At 43.7% G+C, this 16,988-nt stretch overlaps 1 protein-coding gene across 1 annotated transcript in view; it reads left to right on the top strand.

Moving 5' to 3' along the window:
* Positions 1-287: 287 nt before the first annotated feature.
* The window catches only part of LOC138288099 (carboxypeptidase A1-like), a 39,613-nt gene continuing 22,912 nt past the window's right edge, over positions 288-16,988 (top strand). The window contains exons 1-6 of the mRNA XM_069229329.1: positions 288-355; positions 2,297-2,378; positions 2,668-2,802; positions 5,409-5,507; positions 10,855-10,956; positions 16,311-16,415. Of these exons, the coding sequence (XP_069085430.1) occupies positions 291-355; positions 2,297-2,378; positions 2,668-2,802; positions 5,409-5,507; positions 10,855-10,956; positions 16,311-16,415 (588 nt within the window). The 5' untranslated portion in view covers positions 288-290. The remainder of the gene's footprint in view (positions 356-2,296; positions 2,379-2,667; positions 2,803-5,408; positions 5,508-10,854; positions 10,957-16,310; positions 16,416-16,988) is intronic.

Here is a 16,988-nt window from a genome sequence, read left to right as displayed (position 1 = left end):
CAAAGATGCAGAGAAGCGGCAGATCAAACACACCAAAACATAAGGCGGTTGAAAAGTAAATGGATTGTTTGTTTAAACTTTGACCTGTTTTTCCAGGATGCCAACTTCTTCACTCTGGCAGAAACAGCCGTTAGTTGAATAGGAAGGTTCTTCGTTAATGAGTGAGCAAGCATGTCTTACTTGGTGGACACAAAAGCAAGAACATGAGTAATGAGTCTGATAAGGTTGTCCTTGATGAAAACAAGCTATAAATATGGGGTACGGCTGAGTTCGCCTACAAACGCGTCAACATGAGGGCTCTGGTGGTATTCACTGCTCTTTTGATGGGGGCCGTAGGCCACAAGCTCTTCCTGGGGTGAGTAAACTAAGGATTATGTTTCCAGAACATTTATAAAAGTTTATATCCATTGAGAATAACCTTGTAGATTTTCCATTGAGTACTATAATATGACTGAAAGACATCTGCATATATTATGCGTCTGTTTCACATACCTGACAAGTGGTCTTGCATTAAGTGATTCATTCACTCACATTTAACTGTTTGCCCATCAGAGACCCATGAGAGAAGCTGGTAGTGGCACTAATTGAAAATCAATAACTTTTGTTGAGTGATCGCGCCATCTGAGGCACATGTAACTCACCAGCAGTCCAGACCATGGCTTGAGCCAAGCAGGCTTGGCTGAAAAGCAATGAGCCCTAATCTGGGACAAGGACGAGAGCTTCAAAGCTTGACCTTAATGAAAGGTTGTGTGGGACTGCAAACAGGCTTGAACAAAACAGAAGGAGCTACCAAAATGGCCTTCCAGGCACCCGGCTGGGGTTTGTCGGGAGGGGCAGGGGTGCTGTAAAGTGACTATGCAGAAAAATATGTCATAAGGGAGAGCAAGCAATGGGCATCTCCACAAAATCTTCGATAGTAATCTCCTGCATGATGAATGAGCTGCTGAGCCCCCGTGTCTGATGTGTTGCTGACTCGAGCCGGGTGTGTGTGTGTGTGTGTGTGTGTTGGTAAGTGGTGTATGTCACAGGGAGAAGATAGCAGCTTGTCTCTTATATCTTCACTTTACACTAATACAGTCACCTGCGTCAGAGGTTTGATGACGTTGATTAAACTTTTGAAGACCTATACTTGGTTTAGAATTGAAATGCCCAGGGTTTTCGAGTAGCCCCTTCGTTTGCTTCACAGCATCTTGATGTAACATTAGTTTTTGTACATACTGTGTGTGTATCACTGGAGAGCCTGGAGATGAATGTACCTCAAAAGAGAAACACAAATCAACCTGGTTAACAGATTATAATTTTCCTAAAACGACATTTTGCACATCTGGTAACAAGTTCGAGTCTGTATTGCAGATAATATTTAGGTGAAAATGTATGAAAGATATCTGCTTTCCCATAATCCGATAACAGTACAACATCTAATCAATATCCGAAGTAGAAGCCATTAAAGCAGAATAGGGTCCGGGTAGTGTAAAGGGACGTATTTGGTTCTGAGAATTCAGCTGAGCAGAGGTTAATGCCTAATACTTTCTTGTAGCCTGTCTCATTGGAATGCTAAATTAATAGATTAAACCACCTAAGGTGTAAAATCTGTATTTTTAGAACATATGCCTAAATTGTGGACACCCTGCATACACAACAGTAATGTAAGGGAGAGAAAATAGGTCTAAGCGACCAATGTATGTGTAAACTGTACAATTACAAACATTTAGACATTCATAATTTACGCACAATTTTTAATGGAATGTACCTGAATACGCAAGGAGTCCTGAATTGGTCTCTGCATACAGTATAAATCTGATTTACACATTACATCATTTACAGGTAATTACATAGCTTTTTGCATTGGCCCATGGACGCATGACTATTAAAGAAAAGGACCACCAGGCCCCCTTCCTGTCTCCCGTCCAGTGGCAGCTCCAGTGACTCTACTTAGGCCTCAATTACGAATACCTCGTAGATTTGCGAGCCTTGCACGTAGGTTGCAATCACCGGAGTTTTACCACACACGAGTACCAGGTGCGATAAAGCCCTCACTCCTGCTATTCTCCCCAGGTGGACAGTGGCTGGTCACCCCGCCTATGTTCACAGGGAGAAAATACTCAGAAAATACGGGGACATGCAGAAAGCCCCAAAATTCGGATGTTATACATTTTGGAGGGCTTTACTTCTACAAAGCGATAATTACCTAATCCGTGGCAGGGGCACTTATAATCGAGGTTTAAGATGACAACACTGTGTCTGCCCTCAGAGTCATTTCTGTTGCTGACATTTTGTGACACTATTTACTCCACAGAGATCAGGTTCTCCGCATAAGAGCCAGTGATGAGAGGCAGCTCGCCAAGTTCAGAGAGTTGGAAGATCTGGAAAACCTACAGGTGATAAGCCACATCCCAGACACTTTTCTACCTGCTTGTTCTGCCACTGAAGAGCATTGTTTAGTTATAGAATGTCCAGTCTTAGTCCAGGAATGGAGCTCCATGCCAGATTTTCAGGATATTGATATAAGCTAAATATATATCCAATTAATCTAAATGAAATGAATTGACCTATTCACTGGTTATTCTGTTGTGTTGGCAAGGATTCGCCTGTCCTGGACCTTACTTGGACATCTGGTATAGTTTATTCTGAGAACACTGACAAGATCCTTTGGTTTTGTTCAATTAGATCGACTTCTGGCGTGAGCCGGCTAAGCCCAGCCTTCCTGTGGACATTCGGGTTCCATTCCGCAGCCTCCAGGCTGTCAAAATCTTCCTTGAGTCCAACAACATTGCGTACACCATCATGATCGAAGATGTGCAGGTAGCGTTTGCTTTTCATGGGTATTGGCTTGTTGGACAACTAAAAGATAGCAAGTGTTGACATTACTTAGCTTTGTTTGTGACCTTCTGCTTGATTCTTCACTGTCTGCACCATACCTATTTGAAATTGTCCCTTTATTCTCCTTCAAGGAAATTGTGTAACAGAAAATTGCAGTTGTTAGACACCATGAGATTTAATCTCAAAGGAGATCACTCCACCTCTTCACTTGATCCAAGGTGGCGGATTTTCCTACCCCTTGATATAAAGCGCTCTTCCTGTTCACTGAATTTCATGGAGAAAATTAAACAATGGTTGGTTGTTTAGTGCTGTTATCCGATCAGTACCAACAGACCTCTCGGAGTGGGGGGCACCATACAATTGTCAATCAATGGGCCACATGCCAGCCATTCAGATGTATTTGGCCTGAATACTGTTTTAGAAAGGCTATCTTGAGTTACACAGAAGGAGACTGTAGATTGGGCAAACAAGAAGATATTGTGTATGTTGTGTATCTATACTGGCAAGAATTACTGTAGAGTCACCCCAATGTCAGGTGCAGGCTGGCTATGATGTTTCCAGATTTCCCAACAGGCCTCCCTGCCTTCTGTATTGTGAACATTTTAAGAAATGCATCTACAGTTGATATGCTAAAAGGATATTTATTATCAGCAAGACTTGGGTTTGTGTCCGTTTATATATGAGATGAAGTATCCCTGCTGTATATGAGTTTCTTGACCAATAGAAGAACGAGGCTAAAGACTAAGGCCCTCATTGTGACTTCAGCGGTCTATTCCGTAGACCGCTGAAGTCATCGCCCCCATATGACTGGCAGTGTTGGTGGTTTAAAGACCGCCATATTATGTCTGCAGGCTGCCCTCTGCCACTATTTGGCAGGGAAGCCAGCAGCAGCCGTACTGGCAGTTGGCGGTCTAGTGGAGCTTGCTCCGCCACCACCGCCAAGTCCCCACAACACCGCCCGCGTATTACAACATTGTAAACTGCGTGGTGGTGTTGCGTTGACAGGGCGCTGGTGGCGGAGCAAGCGCAATGGACCTCGTTCCCTCCCAGACGACCACCAAGACCACCAGGTAAGGTGATCGTCCGACAGGGGAGGAGGGTGGGAAGTGTGTGTTTGTGTGCATGTGTGAATGCCTGTATGCGGGGGTGGGAGGGTGTCGTGGACGTGTGTGTGAATGAGTGAGTGTAGATGTGTGCGTGTATGTATGTAAGTGTGGTGTGTGCGTGCGTGGATCAGAGGCGGGGGTAAGTATGGGGATTGCTGGGGTTAAGTACGGGGATCGAGGTGGGGGTTAGTACGAGGACAGGGGGAGGGGCTTCGCTGCTTGGGGCGTGGGGGGCTTCTGATGGGGTCAGGTGGTGGGGGGGCCTCCTACATGGAGAGGGGTTGGGGAGTCCTGTTGTGGCGACAGGAGCTAGTTTTCCTGTCACCAGTATCCTTTCTGTCAGGGATTTCGTGGCGCGGCTGACGCCACGGAATCGCTGGCAGAAAGGATATTTCTAATAATGCGGGCAGTGTTAGGTGGACCGCCGGGTCGAAGGTGATCAACCTTCGGCCAGGTGGTCCCACCGCCCTGGCGGTACAGGCAGTGAACTGGCTGTGATGTAGCCAGTTTACTGCCGCTGTCATAATTTGGCGGTCCTGCCCCACCACGCTGTCGGCGATCTGACTGCCACCGCCGGCATGGGGGCAGGACCACCAAAGTCATCATGACCACCTGAGTTCCTTTATAAGTTCATGGACTCCGTATTTCATTAATTATAATGCATGTTATGTTATCATCTGTCGACACACTGCTTAAACCCTTGGTGCCTTGCTTTTTCCTATGGAAGCAATAGTATGTTTGTAGATTTGAAGAATAGAAGTAGAATCTGTTGTGTGAAACTGAACTCACCAAGAAGCAGTTAGTAATTATTTGCAAAAAATATTATAATCTGTTTAATGCAAGTCAGATTTAAACACTTCTGGAGCTCAGAATGTATAAAAACATGCAGAGCAGTGGTGTAACAGCAGTTGCAGACAGTGAACATTGCGAGGGTGCTGGTGCACCCTACATCCTACAGCATTGCTGCTGACTCGATTATGAGTTGGGGACAATGCTTTAGGCTGTTTCCCGCTAGCCCAGAGTTTCCGCCCACTGACTTAGTGGGAAACTATTAATGGGCCCGGGGGGAGGTAGCCAGTATGGCTGCAACCTCCCCGTCGGAAGTTCGGCGGACGGAACTCATAATCAGGCCCTATATCTTTCCTGCAATGATTATAGCATGCAAAAATAAACGTTAATAAATACCTTCTTTCTGTGGATAATTGTCAATTAAAAACAGATTAGAACAAAGAAAAGCCAGCTCTCCTTTTCCTTGTTTAAAAAGCAGCTGTAGTTATCATCAAAGATTGTGGCAGCACTATGTAATTGTGATGATTTATTACAACAGCTCTGCCACGTCATTTTGTTATTGCAGGTGACTAGAGACATGGCAACTCAACTGGAAAAAATAAATAAGACACAGGCCTTAATATATGGATCGCAGGCTGCTATGTATTATAAATGTCTAAATAAACAGCAAATCTTTCCCTTGCCCCTTCGCAGGCACTGGTGGATCAGGAGCAAGAAGAAATGAAGACTGCACAAACGTACGAGCAGAGCACCAAGAACTTTGACTTTGGCTCTTACCACACCCTCAACGAGGTACACTCTAGTGTTCTACAAGAGAGATACACTCCTTCACTCGGGTTTCCCGTTTCCTCTTCATCCCTTCACTTGTCTTTTCTTCCCTGCTTATTGTCTTAGCTTCTTTATCCAAAGAACTTTGAGTTCTTCCTCCACATTCTTTGTGTTGAAAAGAAAATTGCAACAGGCTGAGTCAAAGGTCATGCCATGGTGCCAGTCTGCAGCGCTTGGTGTGTATTTTTATGTTACAATTCAAAATATGTTGACTACTGCAAACCCACCTCTGTGTGTTCGACACTTAGGTGAGAAAAGTTTTTAAATGTATTAGGGTCTGTGGGCTTTCAACTCCTGGGGCCTGAAGGAGTGCAGAGGGCAGGGGTTGTGAAGTGCTTATTGTGTGTGAAGGGTTGCAGGTGGTGGGCAGCGACACTCATTTTTTTGGGTGGGGGGTGGGACTTATTTTTCATTAGCAGACTTTGAGCCAGATAAAGAGCGAGAAAGGTAGAACAGAGACAAAAACTGAAGAAGAAAAGGAGGAGAAAACATTGGCAAAGAGAGAATTCAGGGATATAGAGGAACCTGCAAGTGGGAGACTCAGTGCCAAGGTCATCGTTTCGAAAGAAAGAGGCATGAGGTGGAATGAAAGCTAGAGAGCCTTGTAATTCTGCGACCATGGCCTTCTGCAATGCTTTGACAAGTAAAACTTTGGGCTGCTATACTTATTTTTAACATATTAAGTACTAGAGTAGTGGGAAGGAACTTGAGGTGAATCGTTTAAGGGTGGTTGCAAGGTCAATGATGTGCCACACACTTTTTTCCTTGTTGACAAAGAAAAAGTGTTTTATCAATAGATGCTCGAAATGGAAACATTTACCCTTTGAACCCATATAAATAATGATGAAAGGGTGGTGGCAGAAATGGGTGGAGTTGTGAAGGGCAGTTACGTGGAAAGAAGTTAGTTGCAAGGGAGCCAATTCATACATTAAGGGCCATATTTATACTTTTTCAGCACCGCATTTGCGCCACTTTTTGACACAAAAATGGCGCAAACTTACAAAATACAATTGTATTTTACAAGTTTGCACCGCTTTTGCATCAAAAATATACTTGCAACAAGGACAAGTGTGACTGGAGATCTGTTTAGGCTCACTGAGTTGGTCACAAACAAATTGCATTTAAGATATCTTCCAGGGTAAGGCGCAGCCTTAAAAGATCTTTGTGCATGGGCAGGTTTCTGACTCTGACATTGTTAAGATAACCTTGTTGGCTAATGCAATTACTGGAGAGGACTGTGTGCAATCTGGTCACAGGTTTGACTCGTCATAAAATAGCACAGATTTTTTTAAATTTGCTTTTATTATCTTTACAATTAAAACAAACAGCTTACATCACTGCAGACTAATCATAGGATCATTCTCTGCTTCTGCTTAATAAAGCACTGGACACTAAAATCAAAGAGCATTAGGTTTCGCCTATGTGATTACATTTTTTTTTTTGGTAAGTTTTAAGTTGGTAAGCAGTTGTGCAATATAAGTTAAAGAAACTCCGTAAAAGTGAGGATAACAATAATGGCGGTATCTAAACCACATGGGGAAGAGGAAGCAATGAAGCATGAGGATAGATAACACGTACCTCAAACTACTAGAATTGAGCATAGTGGGTTGGCAGAATGGCATTCTCTGGAAAAGGAATGGCGGCCAACTATAAAACATGAGAACAAACATGAAAGAAAATGTTGTGCTTTTAAGAGAACCTAGCTGAACCTATGCACTACAGCAACTTCGCGAGGACGCAGCAGTGCGTGCCAGGTGAAAGATGCAAGGACTAAGAGACGGGGAAACTTCCTCGCAGTGCAGAAATAAATACTACAGGGCCCACTAGGCAGAAAAGCAACCACACAATATCAATGCCAAGAAAAGCCAGGCACAGTGATTACCCAGAAGCTGGTATGGTACTGGTGCAGGAATACAGTAAACATGCACATCTCTGTGTGGGTTGTTAAAAGGCTATTGAGGTAAACAGTGGGCAGCATGCTGCGGGAAAGTAGACGGCCAGCTGTAGGGCAATGAATTAGTACTAACCTTATGGTTAAAGAAGCAAAGAGATCCCAAGTGGTGGAAACACTTCCAACCGTAGATCTAAAGGTGTATAGGAACCAGTGTTGGGTTGGAAATGTGGTCTGTGTACATACTACCATTGCAAAACGTGGCTAACGGGCTGCCTTGGGGAACATTTGCCAAAGCCAAACAGGTCCTTGCAAAATGGTGTCTGCTGACTTCAAGCCTTCCGCTACAATACTCATCGGTCACACCCCCATAGTCAACTAGAGAGTGACCCACCACATGAGGAAAACATGCGTATAAAGAAAAACACTGTTTTGTCAAGAAAATACATCACATACACAAAGTCATGCACCTCAGGAAGCCACGCCATTTGTAAAGACCTTAAGCCTGCTATTTGTAAGGACCTGAAGCCCGTTTCTAGCGGTCTGCACCAAACCTTGCCGCTCCGACAATCATACTGCAATTGAACCCAACTAAAAATGTGTTTAATGTGTTTAATCACTCAGCCGAATAGCGCAAGTGTAGACAAAAAGTGGTGTCTCAGTGCGCAAGCACCTACTACATAACCAATCAGCTGGAAGCAGAGGGAAAAAATGACAAACTAATGAAGTAATACTATTACAAAATGTGCAGCATAATTTAAATTTTCTTGCCGCATAATTTACTCGACCCTGCTGCATAATTTGTCCCTCTTCTGCTGCATAATTCCAGTGGCCCTGCCAAGAAAGCAACAGCAACCCACAGGATGTCTTGGTGAGAGTAACCCTTTTATCCACCTATGAGAGTGTGGAAGAATTGTTGTTTGTAGAAAAATAAAGAGGTCTACGGACCTAGGGAGACGGTAACAGCTAATAGCATTAAACACTGGAGCGTGGAAGTGAATACAGAGGTAACGGGAAATGTAACTGCACTGTTCTTGTGGGCAGCTGCTTCCTAACAACATGCGAATAAGGGTGAAGGTTTCACGTTTCGATAGCAGTAGCAGTGTAGAACGTGTGACGAGACACACTGTTCCCGTGTTGTGTCATCAAAACACAACCATCCTTTTTAGGGTTGAGCCTGCGTTGCATGCGCTCGCGCATGCGTTTCGCAGGGAGACTCTTTTGTATTTATAAAAGGGCTCGGAGCCCTGTCAACTTCACATCAGTGTTTTTTATTGGTTGGTGGGCTTCCCTAATAAAATCAGCTTGCTTTCATTAGTCGAAGGCACGCATATGTCATGCCTTTTCCGGTGGCTAGCCCTCCTCCAGTGCAGCGACCAAGTACAGGAAACATGCGAGGCTCGCTGTTTTCCATCGAGCTCGTGGACTTTTTTTTCTCTAATTTACGAGCCCGATCTCGCTTGGCAGAAGTCGAGCGCTTTAGGTGCTTGATTTCACTTTTTCGGGTTATGCACATAAATGCACTTTTGCCCGATAGGTGAAAAGTCGGGTTAGGAGTTTACAACGCTATCAGCTCTAACATGAGCAAACGCGAGACCCGATGCATTGTAAATGCTTGTTTTAACTTGTTTTCTGTCCTCATTTTACAGATCTTCTTTCGTTTTTGGAGTTTTAAAGATAAGATGGATTGTTACCTTTATCGTCTACCGACTCACCAAGGAATTAGAAATGGCAGCATAAAAAACGCACAGCATGGAGCTCAAGGAACTTCCACGTCAGGGCCACTGTTGCGTGTTTAAATCTGACACGGACTGGCATGCCCTTCATTGAGTAGGTGTAGGAAAATGCCTGATGTGCCAATGTGTTGCAATCCTGCAGAATTTCAAAAATGGGATGTATTAATTTACTTTACAGCTAGTAATCATCTCACCGTTCTCACACAGATGCCTAATCATGGTAACTGTAGTAAGAGATAGCTTATCTTCACCTACAATGTGCTCCAATCAATCTGTATAAATCAAGCGGTGTCCATTTCAACGGTGCAAGCAGAGACTGAAGACGTCTCTAGGGCGGAGAACGTGTAGTTGATTTGTGGTTACATGGCGCCATCCAGTGGCACCACTGGTTTTATTGAGAGCCAACATAGTCGCTGCAGGCATCAATCATGCTCACCATCACAATACTTGTCATACAGATTAACGCAAGGTCTGTATGTATGCCTCTGGCCTGGAGACAGATTGCACATGCTGATGTCCTGTTCGGATGCCGCTCGCGAGCTTCTGGTTTTCTGCCCTCCTCGTTCCTGCACGAGTCACTTCTCAGCCTAGAACTAGGCAGGCATTACCCCGCCGTGGACTGCTGGAAAAATAGTACTGATTGAATAATTCACAAGAAAATTGTATTTCTGATCTGGGGGAAGGCGGGGGTTTGGGTGAAACGATGGCGAGGTGGGAGGGTCACACCATCTAGTGCGGGGAGATGGTGATGACACCACAGAGAGAGGGAGGAGGGTGGTGTTGCAGGAGATAAACTGCATGCTGAAAAGTAAACATACAAGGGCGCTGACACGCTTGCTCACAAATAAGATAAGAAAGAAGTTCGGCCAACGATGAAAATGAGTACTTGGGCGTTGGGAGGCTGAGAAGAAGAACTCAAGAAGAACACGCATTGGTAAAAGCAAGAAATAGTGCTACAGCCAATAAAAGCAGAGGAAATTTAAGTGGCAAGTGCAGGAACCAATGAAAAGCAAAAAAAGCAAGGGGGGATGTAAAACCTTTTAAAGATTTATATTAAATACAATATATTTTACAAGCACAAGCACTTCGCAGGCAAAACATAAAAGTGAGGTTCAGTGAAACAGTAACACCGATAAAACAAAATCTCAGTTCCAGTCAATAGGAAAGCCCTGTGCCCCATTCCCAATCACCCACCCAATACACTTTATTTTAATCACAAAAGTCTAAAACATGAATACTGTGTTAACCCATTCATTTAATCGAGTAAAGATTACACTATGCTTATTAGAACAATAAAAATAATAAAATCTCAGGAATATAGAAATGTGTATGTAAGATGTGTATGTTAATAGTTTACATAAATACTCAAATACTTGAACATGCTAAATTAAGCATGAGGTTGGTAAAAGACTTCATCGTAATGTTCTAAGAAACTCCAAAAGTAACTTAAACAATGTGTTAATTAATGTATTCCCTTTATATATGCCAGAAATTTACAAAATATTATAATGTGGTGAAAAATTCAAGTCGTTTATAATGAGTGTTAGAGGGTCTGGATATTGACCCAACAACCAAAAAGTGATACTAATTTGTGTGTGTGACACTTTTTGCCCAGAAAACATCATCCGTTCCTACTGGTGTCTTTATTTTATTTGTGTCTTAAGTCTCCTGTTCTTTTCATCAGATTTATGCCTGGATGGATTTACTGGTAGCTACACACCCATCTCTAATCACCAAAAGTTTACTTGGTCACAGCTTTGAAGGTCGTCCTCTGTATGTGCTGCGGGTATGTATCAGTCAGTGATCGTTCCATATTCAGTGCGTAATCACAAAACAGGATCTTCTAAGCACTTGAGATGAAGTCAAAGGTAAGGATAAAGAAGCTGCCGACAGTATGAAATATACCTCGTCTTAAATAGTTGGTGGAACATGAATCTATGATTGGACATACTGAAACTTTGTGGAGATGACTGTGTGGCTCCAATTTTTTATTGCCCTATCCTATGATTTATTGAAGGGAATGGAATGCCTGGAGCAATATATTGCAGTCTCCATGTGCCACATTTGTCATGATTGGCTAAAAACCCACCAGGAGCCCTCAAGCAATATCACCTACGTCTTCAACATAATGATAATATTGAAGCACAGGATGTCCAAGCAATGTGGCAATAATTATTGAAGCAAGAATGTCTAAAGCCTAAAAGAAATGCTGCTTAGCATCTTAAACAAAACTGTTGAGGCATTCCAGTCAATATGATTTTGAATCTTAAAACTTCTTCTGAGGTTACCTTTGACCATAAAAGAGCAAAATACTGCACGCAAATTCCTTTATACTGGTGAGGAACACCCTGGTGACATGAAGTATTCTTTTTATGTATACTGCAGGCTTATTTATTCCCTATAATATGCGGGCCTGGTAGGGTTCAATGATTGCTGACACAGAAGAACATCTGACTGATGTGCCAGAGACAGTATTTTAGTGTCACAAAACAGCTGCTGATAGGGAGCGCTCATGCTTTCAAGGTACATGCATAAGTGGCTAATTCAGTAGAGGGATTTCTATGCATTCTGGTAGTTGGAACGTGGTTTATTAGTAGGGGCTGGTAGGTACCCACCACTAGTCATAAAGCCACAATCACAATATAATGTCCTGTCAGGGTCTCAATCAATTAATCCCTTGCTCAGCCCTTGGTACCTGGCAACGAAGAAGCAGGCTTAACTTAGGAGACAGGTGTGTAAAGCATTTAAAATTTAAAACCCCCAATACATTGAATAAGTAAGACATAACACACAATAAAAATACAGTAACAATTTATGAATTTAGGAAATATTTTTATGAGTAAAATGACACTAAAACAACAAAAATCCAATGTAGGGAACCAGAGATATACATTTTTAAAGATTAAAAGTAAAAGTAAAACCAGAGCTTAGAAGCAGATAGCACTCAAAGGGTTACAAAAGGTCATGCTGGACTGAGACACAATCAAGAGTTCCAGCCACCTTGATGTAACACTTTTGCACTTACTTCAAGGAGTGTTTCTTGATGCAGGGAAGTGGCCCACAGCACCAGCCAAGGGTTCAGAAGCTCTGGTTTGCCTTTTGGGGTGTGGGATTACAACTCCCACAATGCACCTGGCCAAATCGTTAAAAGTCCACTGAATGCTGTGCAGCTCGGCTCTTCTGGAAGTACTTGATGCAGGAGACTCTTGGTAGCTCCTTTATATCTGCCACTTTCAGGGAGTCCATGCCTAAATCCTTCAGAAGCCAGGCAAAATCCTCCTGTGTGACGACCAGAACGTGCAGCAAGTGCAGTCCTTGTGTGTACAGTCCTTCTTGGTGCAGACCAGGGGTTCAGCAGGGTAGTCAATTTTCTTCTTGTTTCCAAGCAGGGATCTTTGGGGGTCCACAACACCAATTCGAGGGTCTCGAAGTTCTGTGATGGTCCTTGGGATGTTGAGACTGCGTTTTCCAGAATTCACCTGGCCAATTCCTTCAAAAGCCACTGGAGGCCGTCAAGCTGCAGTCTTCTTGATGGAGATGGTGCAGGCGAAGCTCTGTTAACCTGTTGCTGTCAGGGAGTCCACTCCTTCACTTCTTGAAGCCAGGCAAAGTCCTTAGAGATATCGTTCCTCCATGTGCAGCAGGTGCAGTCATGCAGAGTGCACTCCTTTGGGGTTCAGCCCAGGGTTCCAGTAGGGCAGTCCTTTTCTCCTTGTGGTTTTCAGGCAGTGATCTGAGTTGCTAGGCAACTCTGTCATATTTATTCATTGTTCCTGGGCTGGTAAGCATGGGGCACTCCTGATCAATGGAGTGCAGGGTGCCACCCTCCGGGGTGACCACTTCCTGTGAAGTGTTGCAAAAATCAATCAGAGATAGTACTATTTTTCCAAAATGCAAGATCGAGATTCTTTCTGCTGAATGTTAAGACCTGCCCAAGCCATCCCACTGGTGTGACTAATTTCCCTTAACACTCCCTTTCCAGCTCCTCTGCTAATCTAAACACTGAGGCTCCCATCTGAGTGGGGGTGAGCCTGTGTCCTGTCCTAAGTGTCATTTCTTCTTTGAAGACCAGTTTGGCTGCCCAGCCCCCTTCCTGCCTTTTCCTCTGCAGCTTGCAGATCTCCACCCACCAGATGCCCATTGTCTCAATGCAGGCCATACCACACCTCATTAAGGCAGCTTGGCTTGGCTCGGCCTGGCAGAAGCTGGCCAATCAGAGAAGAGTTGCTGGAAGGCTGGATTTTGTCTTAATAGAAGAGCAAGTTCTATACATTTATTTCTGTGATAGATTTGAGCTCATTCCTAGCAATAGTTATACTTTAATAAAGTTTTCCTATGGTATCCCATGGAGGTAATGCACTACAATGGAAAAAAAAAATTGGCTGTTTTCCCTCACCGGGACAGATAAAACATATTTTATAACGTCCCTGCTTATAGTTGCAAGGCACCCTACCCCTGGGGCACCTAGGGGATATCTTAGGGGTGATATGTATGTAAAAATTATGTAGTTGAAGACTTTGTAAGGACCTTTAATTCCAAAGTCGAATGTGCATATAAATGTAATTTAAAGGCAGACTGCAAAGCAGGGCTTGTTTTTCAAATTGACACCAGGCACCACAGCAGTGTACACTTAAGTGCATTAAATCTGCTGGGCTTCTAAACCTACATACCCTACCATATAAAAGGAACGTGCAGGTAGGTTGTAATGCCAATCACAATTAGGACTAATTTGCATATATCTTTTAGTCAGAGCACAGGCCCTGGGTCTAGTTAGCAGAGCCTAGGGCACCCTGAAGGTCTGAAAACCAGTATCTAGTAGTAAACAATGAGGGTACAAAGTGAGGGGACACTGCAAAAAGTCACTTGCGGTCCAGATTTTAAATTGGAACAAGCAGGAAAGTCATAGAAAGCAAAGAAAATCTATGCCTGGATGAGCTCTTCACGCATGGACATGGAAATGTAAGAGACTTACTGATACTAGAACTCTGCTCTGTTTGTGGAGGCCTTTAGACCACCCTACTGTTACAATCCGTGACTGCCGTAGGATGGGGCCTGCCACATCCGGACCAGCCCAGGGTGAAGAAGTGAAAGCTGTGTTGTGTGAGGCCTGCACCCGTTGGCTGGAGTCATTTTGCGGAAGATTTGTACCTGTGGAAGTGAATAGAGTGCTATGAGAAACCTGGCGCTTGTTGCCTGTGCTCGTGGGATCTCGGTCATACCCTGACAGAGGTTGTTACAAGCTAGTAACGACGAGCGGTGCTTGACCGTAGCATGTGATATGCCTCAGACAGCGCTATTGGTAGTTTCTCATCTTCTGCCTGTCTGGGTGTGATAGGCGGACTGTGAGCCACAGCACTAGGCCTTTCACACCACTGCTCTCTTCCACACTTCCAATCCTAGTAGTCAGTGATGTCACTAAGCGCCTGTAATAATTTATTACAGGTGAGTAGTGATATTCATCTTATTGCAAGTGCTTCCTGAAGTCAAAATATACGTTTACAAAAAAAATTGCTATATTTACCGGATTATACACTACAACACATCATTAAGCAGCTAAGAAATGCTATCCACAGTCGTCTCACAAGCCCACAAGCCCACTTTTCTTTAAATAACATTATTTAGAATATCTAAACAATACTACATAGCATGTTGAACTGCTGGTGCACACTGGCTGCAGTCAAGAGCTGCCAATCAAAATCTGTTAACCTGCGAAACAACAACCTCTTGCAGACAATAACCACCTCTTGTAGGTAGTATCTACACTCAGCACTGTAGTTTAATGAGGATATTAAACAGCTGACAAGAAGCGCATGTAAAATAGTGCAAAGGCATATGCCGAAAGCTATGATCTGTTAGGAGCTACACCTGTCAAAATACCAAAGCTGGACGGACTAAGTGGCTTTTTGGCAAAGCATGATTACTTCCACCAAAACATTGCCAAGCAGTGACATTTGCCATATAAGGGTGACACTCAGTTCTATGTCTCGGTAAGTAGTACTCAAAATCAGTATGTGGGGCTGACATGATGTCTTGTAATTAAAGAGGTGTGGTTAGTAGTCGATGCTTACAACTTATTACCTCAAAGACCCAGGTGACATTGGGGTCACATGGAAATATTAGCAGTAAAGTAACTGTAAAAATAGTGTGAAAATCTCATATGTCTGGTGGACTGGTAATCTGGAGGCAAACAGTAAATGGCACAATGTGGTAAGCAGTATATTCGTCAATCCCCCTGCGGGATCATCACAAGACATCCCACCGGGTGATGCCGGCACAAATAATGGAGCTCTGGAAAATTCCAAAATTAATATATAATGCACCTAATGCTGATCTGGCCTAGCCTTTATAATGGCCTGCAGACGCACAAAGTGCAGTCATACACATAGCAGGAAACCTGAGTAAACAACTCATGCCAGACTTGCAACAACTGTTGGTGGTTAGCAGGATCTGATCTATGAAGTGCTTCGTGGATCAGCCTCTGTTTGAAAAAGGGCATGTCTTGCTTCACAGACCTACAGGTATGCCCATATAGGGCTCTGTGTAGTCCCCGAGGTAAAAAAATCTGTAGTTGGGAAAGGACACTTGTACATGCCCCCATGCTTGGGAAGCCTTGTTGAGATGCAAAAATACATCATGTTCTGTTCAGGAGAGACCACAAGCAGGTCTGTTGACACACTCGTATTGAGCTCCCCCATGCTTTAGCTTTTCTGCCATGATTACCTTTCTACCTCTGTCCTTTAACTCCATAATTTCTGCACGTCAAAAGAGTCACACCCTGCCAACATGCAATTCTTGTCTAGGACCTGTGAAGAGAAGACTGTCTTTGTCTCTGATCCTCAGCAAAGCCCTGCATAATTCTCTGCTCTGAGAAAAATCTAACTCGGGGATCCATACTAAGATGTTTGATAGGTCAGAGAGCTGTGGCACTCATTTTGTGGAGCCCTTCCCGTTCTACATTGGATCTTGTAGGAAGTGCTATCAAGGTGGACGGGTCTGTATGGCGCTCCACTAGACATAAACTTGGTGATGGCACCTAGAAGTAATTCATAGACCTTAGGAGACCTCGCTTCATGGTTGATGGTTGGACATATTTCGCATCAGTGTGCTGATCACTGCTTTCCCGTTTTATTTTTCTTGCAGTTCAGCAGGGATGGGTCTGCTAAACGCCCTGCGATTTGGCTGGACATGGGCATCCACTCCCGGGAGTGGATCACGCATGCGACTGGTGTCTGGACCGCCAACAAGGTACATGACCTCAAATACATCCAGTGAGTTGCCTGGACTGTGTGACTACCATGAACTGAATTACTTCTGAGCTTTTGATGTTATTCATATGATGTGTGACAAATTGTCAAAGCACTACATTCTGGCATCCTCCTTGGCATTAATGTAACTTATTTAGATGGAACCATGTATTTACTTTGCTTACATATCTGTCAAACACAGGACAGGGACCATCTGTCAAAAGCTTTGCCCATATGAGGTACAGGCCCATTCACCCTGTAACACCAACTAGGTCTTCAAAGCACTGTGGTGGAGTGTCACAAGCCCGCCCCACATGCAATTACTAAATTTAGGTACTTGTTCATTTGGCCCCCACTAGACTACTAGTAATATGGGTGGAAAATCCCTTCTATAGGACCCAATATAAGAGCATTCCAGCTGGCATACCAATCTTGAGTTTACAGCACATGCCCAGGCTCCATTCTTTGGAGAGACCGAGCTCTGAAGACCTCAACTAGAAACCTTTTGTTGGACCAGTGGACGTATGTGATTCTACAGCTGCAGTGTTTTCATGTATTGAAATTGTATTTATAT

Source organism: Pleurodeles waltl, chromosome 4_1, assembly GCF_031143425.1.
Source record: "Pleurodeles waltl isolate 20211129_DDA chromosome 4_1, aPleWal1.hap1.20221129, whole genome shotgun sequence".
Lineage (NCBI taxonomy): Eukaryota > Metazoa > Chordata > Amphibia > Caudata > Salamandridae > Pleurodeles > Pleurodeles waltl.
The sequence above is the reverse complement of the archived record's forward strand: the minus strand, read 5'-3'. Positions and strand labels throughout refer to the sequence as shown.